Source organism: Pituophis catenifer, unplaced genomic scaffold (genome assembly GCF_029215685.1).
Source record: "Pituophis catenifer annectens isolate HBS135680 unplaced genomic scaffold, rPitCat1.0.hap2 SCAF_13, whole genome shotgun sequence".
NCBI classification, from domain to species: Eukaryota; Metazoa; Chordata; class Lepidosauria; order Squamata; family Colubridae; genus Pituophis; species Pituophis catenifer.
Window position 1 is genome coordinate 22460606 of NW_027256893.1, and position 11040 is coordinate 22471645.

The 11040-nt window shown below is 41.6% G+C and overlaps 1 protein-coding gene across 1 annotated transcript; it reads right to left on the reverse strand.

Moving 5' to 3' along the window:
- Window positions 1-474: 474 nt before the first annotated feature.
- On the reverse strand, window positions 475-10792 carry MPHOSPH6 (M-phase phosphoprotein 6). Its single transcript, XM_070952859.1, has 5 exons — window positions 10622-10792; window positions 4569-4681; window positions 4133-4223; window positions 2152-2252; window positions 475-727 (listed from the first exon to the last, which is right to left on the reverse strand). Exons 1-5 carry the CDS (start codon window positions 10670-10672, stop codon window positions 586-588), a joined length of 498 nt encoding a protein of 165 aa, XP_070808960.1. The 5' UTR covers window positions 10673-10792; the 3' UTR covers window positions 475-585.
- Between the last annotated feature and the right edge of the window lie 248 nt (window positions 10793-11040).

Below are 11040 nucleotides of genomic sequence, written 5' to 3' on the forward strand. Positions count from 1 at the left end.
TGCCTCGTTGCAGCAAACAGCAAACAGCCTGCTTTACTTCCATTTTTGTTTTCAGCATAGCTTGATTAGCACGAGGAAACAAAAATCTGCTCCAGCAATTTACTTCTTTGCAGCATGCAGCAGAGCCCTGCGCAAAACAGCTGAGAGGAAATCAGCTGAGAGTTGGGAGGCAGATCCAATCAACTTGTGCTAATTAGGCTGTGCTGAAGCTGTTTTTTCTTGCTGTTTGCTTGCAAGGAGGTAACTGCTGTGAGGCAGAGGCCAAAGGGTGGGGGCCAGTGGGTGGGCAGGGTTACATTCGGTATATAAGACGCACCTAAATTTTCACCCCCTTTTAGGGAGGGAAAAGGTGCGTCTTATACTCCGAAAAATACAATATTTACCAACATCCACTTATATCTGTTTTTGTGCTCCTCAAAAATTTGTGCATGGGGAAGAGAGGATGTATAACATCCATTAGGTATTTTTTGGTGGGGGGGGGGGGGGGGAAGGACCAGTCCTGTCCAGGAGAGTCAACAATTTACAAAAATAAATGGCACTCTTAACTTTCTGTTCCTTGCGGGTACACACACACAATATCTGACATTAATCCTGGGGTTTCAAAAATCCTTTTCTCACTTTGATGGGCCTCCTCTCATTGCTCTCCAACTCCGTAGGATCTTGCAAAACGTGGCGGTCTCTTTTCTTCAGGAATTTCTTCCCGACGGTTCCCACTAACGTTTCATACCTGTGAACAATCATTGCAAATGTGAGAGGAATGTTCAAACACGGTTGTAGCCCTTGAGAAGATCACGAAATCATCTTTAAATGCTCGTTCTCTGGTCTGGCACCTCCCAAAATATAGAGACTTCAACTTCTAGATTTCTTTTTTTGTTTGTTTTGTTTCTCGTTTTCTTTTTTAGACCAAGGACAGAGAGGGAAGACAAGGTTGTGCTTTCCATGTCAAACTTTCCAAGCCCTTGACTGTCCCATCCATTCAAATAGAGCTTCGTGTAGTTTGGTTTTACAAAAGTCTTCTCTCTTTTGACCCCTAACATAGTTTTGAAAATCAACCCAGAGAAAATGGAGGTTTATGACATGAAAACAGGAGGCAGAGCAGCAAGGAGAAAAGAGTAAAAGTTTTCCACACCTTCAATAGATAAAAAGAGTTTCCTCCCACAATAAAGAACAGCCCAAAAGGAGATAAAATCAACCTTGCAAGGAAGTCCTTATGAAAAATTAGCTCAAACAACCCTTCCTAACTTGGTGTGTTTGAACTAGGACATGGCGTAAATAGCCTTATAATTTTCCGCCAAATTTGGATGGATAAAATTTGTTGTAAACCGCCCAAAATCCTCGGAGAGTTGGGCAGCATAGAAATAGGAATAATAAATAAATAAATAATTTTGGCAAACATTTTTCACAACAACCCTGTGAGGTTGGGCTGAGAGAGGGAGGGGCTGGACCAAAATCACCCAGCTGGTTTTCCTGCCTAAGGCAGGACTAGAATTCACAGTCTCTCCTGGTGATTGGCCCAGAGTCACCCAGCTGGCTTTCCTGCGTAAGGCGGGACTAGAACTTACAGTCTCCTGCTGATTGGCCCAGAGTCACCCAGCTGGTTTTTGTGCCTAAGACGGAACTAGAACTCACAGTCTCCCAGTTAGACCAACACCTGAACCATTACAAAAAGCCGGCTCTCTGTTTTCTGCTGAAGATATCCAGCTTTTAATTTAAAATCCTTCTTCCCGCCTCCGGCTGCAGCATCCCTGTTTTGCAGTCCCCCTCAGAGCCAAATGCGTTAAAAAGATTTCGAAATGATTTCTCTAGGAACACCTATAAACATTTCCTCTAATGTTTTTGTTGGCTATGAACCCAATAAAAGGAAGAAAGAAAGAAAGAAAGTACTGGGGTTGATGTCTGACTGAAGTAGCCTGGAGAAAGCAAGCAAAGCATTTTTATTTGGTTTTTTTTTTTATTAAAAGGAACGCATCAGGTCAAAAGCTTATTTCTGTTATAAAATCATCCTCTCTTGCAAAACAAGCGTTTTGAACATCAAAAGCTTGGTCATTTGGGAGAACTTTCATTTTAGATTGGAGCGAGGGGGGGGGGGGGGGAAGGCCGAAAAAAACACATCACGACAACGTTATTTGTGTTATAATGGGGAAGAAGTACCTTCTAGCCATTTCCTCATCCGATACATCAGTTTCCTTCACATTCTTTTCCTCCCCGATGTCTTCTGTCTTGTACTTTGAGTTCATCTGGACCATTAACTTCTGAAAATGAAAAAAAAAAAAACTGGAATATCACTTTAGGTGTTACGTTCCTTGGAGGAAAAAAAAAAACTCAAGGAGACCGATTTTGGCAAGAATGAGGGAGATGAATAGACAAGCAATGCAAACATTAAGTACCTCAGTATTTTCTTTCTTAGCTGAAGGACTCGGGGCCAAGTTTGATATCACACTGACCCTCGGAGAATATGATTACGGTTAACTGCTCAATTGTAGCATCTTTCCTTGTGGCTTATAGCCCAAAAAGGCCCTCCCTCCAGTCCACAGACACTCATGCCCCAATAAGAATGCTATTTCCGGCGTCGTTAAAAAATATGTTAATCTTGATGGATCAAGATGAAAGCAGCTTTCGGATTTTTCTTTTCCACAGATGAAGCAGTGATTAAAGCTTCTCATCACATTCTATTTGCTAACCAGTCAATCGATGGCAGAATGCAAGACACTAAGTGTAACTATCCAGAGGCGTTGCTCCAATTCAGCTCTCCGGTTAAATTCTGAACACATCAGTGCTGCAAATATTTCATGTGGAGCCAAAATTCAGAAAATGGTTAATTCAGGAACCAGGTTAAGCAGGTTGTATGAATGCAACTGGTCTGGAGGAGGTTTCTTCTGAACTACTCATGAATGCTCTCTGCTTTTATATCTAGTGAATTCATCAGAACCAAAAGTAACATCCATCCATTGTATGCATAAATGTATCTATCTCTATCCATCCATCCATCCATCCATCCATCCATCCATCCATATGTATCTATCATCCCTCCTTCTAATGTATGTATGTATGTATGTATGTATGTATGTATGTATTTATGTATCATCCATTCACCCACCCACCCGCCCGCCCATCTGTCTGTCCGTCCGTCCATCCATCCATCCATCCATTGTATGCATAAATGTATCTATCATCTATCTATCATCTATCATCCATCCATCCATCATCCATCCATATGTATCTATCATCCATCCATTCACCCATCCACTGTATGCATGAATATATCCATCCACCCGCTCATCCATCCATCCATCCATCCATATGTATCTATCATCCCTCCTTCTAATGTATGTATGTATCTATCATCCATTCACCCCCCCACCCACCCACCCGCCCATCTGTCCGTCCATCCATCCATCCATCCATCCATCCATCCATCCATCCATCCATCCATATCATCCCTCCTTCTAATGTATGTATGTACCTATGTATGTATGTATGTCTGGGCCAAAAGTATTTAATTTGATTTTAATTTTGCTTTTAAATTTTGTATGTATGGATTTTATTGTTGGCTGTTCACCGCCCTGAGTCCTTCGGGAGTAGGGCAGTATAGAAATCAAATAAAATATAAAAATATAAAATATAAATACCTATCTATCTATCTATCTATCTATCTATCTATCTATCTATCTATCTATCATCCATTCACCCATCCACTTTATGTATGAATGTATCCATCCATCCATCCGTCCACCCGCCCGCCTGCCCATCCATCCATATGTATTTATCATCCCTCCTTATAATGTATGTATCTATCTATCTATCTATCTATCTATCTATCTATCTATCTATCATCCATCCTATCTATCTATCTATCTATCTATCTATCTATCTATCTATCTATCTATCTATCTATCTATCTATCATCTATCTATCATCCTATCTATCTATCTATCTATCTATCTATCTATCTATCTATCTATCTATCTTCCATTTACCCATCCACTGTACGTATGAATGTATCCACCCACCCACCCAGTTATTTCAATATGGTACAAACTGAATCAGGGATTTCACTGACCTTGAACCGCCTTTATAAGCCAGATCCCCAAGAGGATGAAAAACGCTATAGGCCCAAAGAAAATAATAATACCTCGACTTCAGGATTGAACCCTTTGAAGGACATTCTGCCATACAGAAGGTCTTCACACATCGCGAAGCTTCTTTCCTCTATGACGAGGCTCCTGTGAAGAAATCATCGCTTTAAAAAGAGAACCAAACAAGCAAGTTGAGCTTAGCCAACCTCTTGGCAGGAAATTTAAAAAAAAAAAAACCACCTCCAGATTGATCTCCAATTGGAGAAGCCAATGCTTGCTTTTGGTTTTGTTTTGAAGTTGTGGCTGCTCCATCACTGGAGGTTTTTAAGAAAAGACCGAAGAGTCTGGAATAGTATGGGGTCTCCTTCTTGATCAGGGGGTTGGACTAGAAGACCTCCAAGGTCCCTTCCAATGCCGTTATCCTGTTAATTCTGCTTTTTATCTTCCCAACTCCTCCCACACCTGCAAAGACTAAAAGGGTAGCCAACTTACTCTTTCTGTTTCAGTTCCGGCCGATCCAGAAACCAATGTTCTTCGCTGATTATTTTCTTCTCCTCTTCCTCAAGTTGCTTTTTGGTTTCTGAATCCAAGCCCCTTTGCATGAACTGAAAGACAAGACGCAAAGGCACCACGGTTTTTAAAAGTGTATTTATTAAATCTGTAGGCTGCCCGTCTTACCATCAAGCGACTTTGTGGGAGCTTAGTCCTCGACTTACAAACATTCAGTTTTCCGACCGTTCGAAGTTACACCGGCAGTAAAAAAAGTGACTTGTGACCATGTGTCGCACTTACGTCCGTTGCATCATCCCCAAAGTCATGTGATCAAAATTTAGGCATTGGGAAACCGAGGTGGATTTAAGATAGTTGCAACGTCCCAAGTAGGGGTGAAATCCAGCAGGTTCTGGAGAACCAGTAGTGGAAATTTTGAGCAGTTTGGAGAACTGGCAAATACCTCCTCTGGCTGGCCCCAGAGTGGGGAGGGAATGGGGATTTTGCAATATCCTTCCCCTGCCACACCCACCAAACCACGCCCACCAAGCCACACCATGCCCACAGAGCCAGTAGTAAAAAAACTTGGATTTCACCACTGGTCCCAAGGTCATATGATCCACATTTGCGACCTTCCCAGCTGGCTTATGACAAGCAAAGCCAATGGGGGAAGCCAGATTCACTTAGCAACCATTTAACAAGTGCACTGATTTGCCGAACAATCAACACTGAAAAATCAGGCACAATTCACTTAAACAACTGCCTTGTTAGCAACAGAAATTTCTGGTTAAAACTGTGGTCGTAAGTTGAGGACTACTGCATTATGTTATTCATCACACAACATGATAAATCGCTAGAACAGAAAGGTGATACACAACGAATGACAGGAATGACATACTAAAACGTGTCATAACCACATACATAACTTTCTTTTTATTTATTTATTTATTAAAGAAATCTGGCCCTTATTTGGAGAAAAGTAAAAAAAAGGGGGGGGAGGAGGAAAATGCCATTATGAAGGCAAGGAATTGCTTAAATTCGTTCAATTAAAATTCTAGGCGAATATTGTTTTCCGCAAAAAAAAATAAAAAAAAATCCCGTTAACAGTGGCTATAATCACCTGAAAAAGATTAAGCACGCAAAAACACCTTGCGATAAAAATGTGTAGCTCCCGATTTAAACAGCTGCGAGGCAAAGGATTAAGAGAGAGGCGGGAAAAAAACATAACAAATGGTGATTTGTTTGCACTTCCAGGAGGGAGCTTAATCTAGGGCAAGAGACGGCCTAGCAAGCTGTGAAAAAAGAAAGGCTGCCCCGGCAAACGCTCCCATCCAGGTGTGTTGCAACCGCAGCTCAGCTGCTACCGCTGCTGCCTCTGGCTTTTGACACAAGGTGCCGTTTTGCAGGGAAAGGAGCCGCGGGCGAGCAATCAGCAGCGGGAGGACGAAGCTGGCCCGGAGCAGAAGGCTACTGCTCATTTTCATATCATTTGCATACTAGCTGGATTTGAAAAACAGACAGTCGCTCCTGCTGCCCTAGCAAATTTCTTATGATTTATCAGGCGTTGTTTGCAACTTATGATTGCAACTATGGTTTATGGCCTATGGCCTATGACTTGCTCTTTTGGATGTACATTGTGAGTTTATGCACCGGAGACAAATTCCTGGTGTCTTCTCTTCTCTTCTCTTCTCTTCTCTTCTCTTCTCTTCTCTTCTCTTCTCTTCTCTTCTCTTCTCTTCTCCTCTCCTCTCCTCTCCTCTCCTCTCCTCTCCTCTCCTCTCCTCTCCTCTTCTCCACACTCCACTCCACCACTTCCCTTCCCTTCCCTTCCCTTCCCTTCCCCTCCCCTCCCCTCCACTCTACTCTTACTTACTCTACTGTCATGGTTCTCTTCTCTTCAAATCTCTTCTCTTCTCTCCTCTCCTCCACCCTACCCTACCCTACCCTACTCTACTGTCATGGTTCTCTCCTCTTCAAATCTCTTCTCCTCTCCTCCACCCTATCTTACCCTACCCTACCCTACCCTACCCTACCCTACCCTACCCTACCCTACCCTACCCTGTTCTGTTCTGTTCTGTTCTGTTCTGTTCTGTTCTATTCTATTCTATTCTATTCTATTCTATTCTATTCTATTCTATTCTATTCTATTCTATTCTATTCTATTCTATTCTATTCTATTCTATTCTATTCTATTCTATGAGTTTTCTTGCTACAGTTAAGTGAATCACTGCAGTTGTTAGGTTAGTAACACAATTGTTAAATGAATCTGGCTTCACCATTAATTTTGCTTGTTGGAAGGTTGAAAACGGGGGTCCCATGACCCCGGCACAATGAACTCTGTTCATAAATGTGAACCAGTTGCCAAGCATCTGAATTTTGATCACGTGACCACAGGGATGCTGCGATGGTCGTTAAGTGTGAAAAAACGGTCCTATGTCACTTTTTTTCAGTGTAACTTTGACCGGTCACTAACTGTTGTAAGTTGGGGACTGCCTGTCCTAGTTCTTTTTCTGACATCAGCTTTCTATGTTTCTGTGGCTCAGCCTGGAGTATAACTCATTGATCTCAGCTATCCAGAAGACCCATTGATCCGACAGAACGAAATTCACTCCCATGGAAAAGGGATTAGGGCTGCAATCCTGAATAAATCCCTCCAAGAGGGCTAATTCCGAGCACTCGAGCCTCTCAACCTTTTGTCAGATCCATGGATCATTTTGCAGACAACCCCTTTTAAATCACCTGTCAGATCTACCAGCAAAACTTCTCCGTCAAGTAAGTAACCACTCAGGGGCTTGAGAAGGGAGAACAAACTAAATAAATGGTGGGGTTTATTTTTTTGGTTTTTTTTTTTCTTCAATCCCACTCAGCCTTTGTTGTTTGTTTTTCTTCCAACAACAACAACAACAATAATAATATCCCACAACTTAATGGCAGCCTGAGAGACGGGAGATTAAAAAAAAATAATAATAATAATGCCTCCGACATCAACTTGAAGCAAACAAACCATGAAGGGTTGGCTATATTGAGTTATAAATATTGGATGAGTATTTATATTTTTAAAAATTAATGGCAATCCGGCTCAGATGTTCTTCTCCTGAAAGAAGAAGAAAAAGAAAAATAGCCAACGGAGCCATCATCAATCAGAGCTGTGTCTTCGGCTGAATGATGCGTTACATTACAGAACAGGAGTGGAGTTCATTAGGCAGTGAACCGAGATTAATCTGGCTTTTGAACTCAATACCGAATTCACATATCCAAGGATAGGTCGGGGTTTTATTAACACACCCCATTCACCAGTTCCCCGTGTCCCCCCCCCCCGATAGCAACATGGCTGCATTGGTACAGTTGGAAAAGAGGGGAAGGTATACAGACTTGCAACAGTTTGCTTAGTGAGTGTTGGAAGCTATAACTGCACTGAAGAAAAGGAACTAAACACACTCAAAACCGTAGAAATGGTGGTGGACTTTAGGAGAAACCCTCCCATACTACCACCTCTTACAATACTAAACAACACAGTATCAACAGTAGAGACCTTCAAATTTCTCGGTTCTACCGTATCATAAGACCTAAAATGGACACCAAACATCAAAAACGTCATCAAAAAAGCTCAACAAAGAATGTTCTTTCTGCGCCAACTCAAAAAGCTCAAACTGCCCAAGGAGCTGCTGATCCAGTTCTACAGAGGAATTATTGAGTCTGTCATCTGCACCTCCATAACTGTCTGGTTTGGCTCTGCAACCCAGCAAGACAGACACAGACTTCAACGGATAGTTAGAACTGCAGAAAAAACAATGGCTACCAACCTGCCTTCCATTGAGGACCTGTATACTGCACGAGTCAAAAAGAGGGCTGGGAAAATATTTACAGACCCCTCAAATCCTGGACATAAACTGTTTCAACTCCTACCCTCAAAACGACGCTATAGAGCACTACATACTAGAACAACTAGACACAAGAACAGTTTTTTCCCGAACGCCATCACTCTGCTAAACAAATAATTCCCTCAACACTGTCAAACTATTTACTAAGTCTGCACTACTATTAATCTTCTCATTGTTCCCACCACCCATCTCCTTCCACTTATGACTGTATGACTGTAACCTTGTTGCTGGTATCCTTACGATTTATATTGATATTGTTTCCTAGTATGATTTGATTGCTCATTTGTACCCTATGACTATCATTAAGTGCTGTACCTTATGATTCTTGATGAATGTATCTTGTCTTTTATGTACACTGAGAGCATATGCACCAAAGACAAATTCCTTGTGTGTCCAATCACACTTGGCCAATAAAGAATTCCTATTCTATTCTATTCTATTCTATTCTATTCTATTCTATTCTATTCTATTCTATTCTATTCTATTCTATTCTATTCTATTCTATTCTATTCTATTCTATTCTATTCTATTCTATTCTATTCTTTTCTATTTCTATTTCTATTTCTATTTCTATTTCTATTTCTATTTCTATTTCTATTTCTATTTCTATTTCTATTTCTATTCCTATTCCTATTCCTATTTCTATTCTATTCTACTCTGTGTTGTACCTTATGATTCTTGACGAATTGTTTTCTGGTTTCCAGCCTGGGTGCCTTAACCCTTAGAAAGTTTTAATGTTTACTGTTTAATTTTATTGTTTAAATTGCATTGCATTTTAAATTCCACATTTTCATGCTTTTTCTTCTTTATTAGGTAAGCAAGCAAACAAAAAACAAACAAAAAGTTATACTTATTATACTAGAACGAAGGCTGAAGTGCAAATATGAAATAAATTAAAGGTAAGACAAACAAGAAAATGAAAAAAATGGGAAAAAAACATTCTAATACCCTATTCCCCCCCCCCCCACTGCTAATTTCTACTTAAAAATTTTTAAACTGTGCCTTGGACTTCTGTGATTATTGCTCATCTCTATGTGCATCATTTTAATTCCTTTTCAAACAATTTTTTTAGTCTCTTCTTCACTGGCCTGGTTATGTAATTTCATGCTTTTTTGAACTGGAAGTCACCAAGAGCCCTTCTTGCAAATTGCAGGGCCCCCGTGCATGTACTACGCAAACAAATAAATAAGGAGCAAATGGAAAAAGCAGAAAGCGTGAAAGAGACTTCCAAAGGCACAGAGAAATAGTGGGCTTTTTATCCCCCCAGCAAAAATTTAGCGTAGACCAACAACAGATCCAATTTAGCAAAGTCTCCAACTACTTTGGGGAAAAGACGGACTTGCAAATTAAAACCCTTCAGAAGGCCTGTGGGATTTTTAAAAAGCAATCTGCAATGCTTAAACTAGTGTTTTGGGGTTTGTTTTTGTTTTTTTGCAACTTTGGACACTTTTTAAGATTTGTGGACTTCAACTCCCAGAATTCCCCAGCCAGCAAAGCTGCTTGGGGAATCCTGGGAGTTGAAGTCCACACATCTTAAAAGAACGGAAGGTTGAGAAACGCTGGCTTAAAGTGATGCATCCGCCCCGTTGCATTCATTTGAGGCTGTAAAAAAAAATAAAATGTTAATAATAATAAATAATAAAATGTCCAAGTAAAAAAATAAAATGTTAAAATGCAGGTTTAACATGCATCCCCCTTTCTTGCAAAACTATTGCAGGCTTGCAAGCATGCACAGGGGGCTTTTCTTGCACCCTTAAGAAATCCAGACGAGCAAAAGCTGATTTGGGGTGGAAACTTTCTTTTCCTAAAGCATTTTTGCCGAGAATCCAATTTAATTCTTTTTTAACAGATTAAAAAGCATCATTTCGAGGTCTGAGCATGCGCAGAGGGCGAAGGGCTTCGCCACGCGTTCACCCCGAAGCGCCTCGTTTCCGTTCGAATCGTCTACGAAGCTCCTCGGCTCCCTCACCCCCACCCCGGCGCCACTTCCGAAGCTCTTCGGCAGCATTCGGGGCCACGCCCCTCGGCTCCAATTGGCGGCTCTTCCCACGTACGTCGCCAACCGAAGCCAATCGGGTTTGCCTTCGTTTGCCGCCGGAAACGGTTCGGAAAGAGTCGTGGTGGCCCCTCCCTTTTCCGAACGCTTTCGCTTCAGCTCCTTCAGACGACTCTTACCTTCATGCGGAGGAGATTCTTGGATAGTTTGCTTTTCACGTCCCGAGCCATGGCGAGGCGAAGCCGAAATCTCTCCCCCACACCCCACAAAAGCGCAGCGCCTTTTACGGGTTTCTGTCGCTCACCGGGCCGCGGTCCCTCGTCGTGAAATCGCCACTTTGTGGCAGTGGTGGCGACTGAGCATGCGCGATGGCCCGCGCATGCTCAGTAGTCCCCGCTGATGCCTTTCCTCTTGGCTCATGCCCTTACTCTTTTTTTACCTTGGAAGTCAAGTATGCATGAGACCTTTTTTTAAAAGCATGTAAAATGCAGAGTGATGAAATGAAAAAAATGTTCCTGGGAGAGTTAAAAAAAAAAAAGTTTGCAAGAAAGAGAATCACAACTGGCGCGTATGGAGCATGCTCAGTATATCCAAGTGA

Coding starts and splice junctions, on each gene's coding strand:
- MPHOSPH6 (XM_070952859.1), bottom strand. CDS start 10,672: ATGGCTCGGGACGTGAAAAGCAAACTATCCAAGAATCTCCTCCGCATG. Junction 4,224..4,568: donor CCGGAACTGAAACAGAAAGA/GTAAGTTGGCTA, acceptor ATTTCTTCACAG/GAGCCTCGTCATAGAGGAAA. Junction 728..2,151: donor GATGAGGAAATGGCTAGAAG/GTACTTCTTCCC, acceptor GATTGTTCACAG/GTATGAAACGTTAGTGGGAA.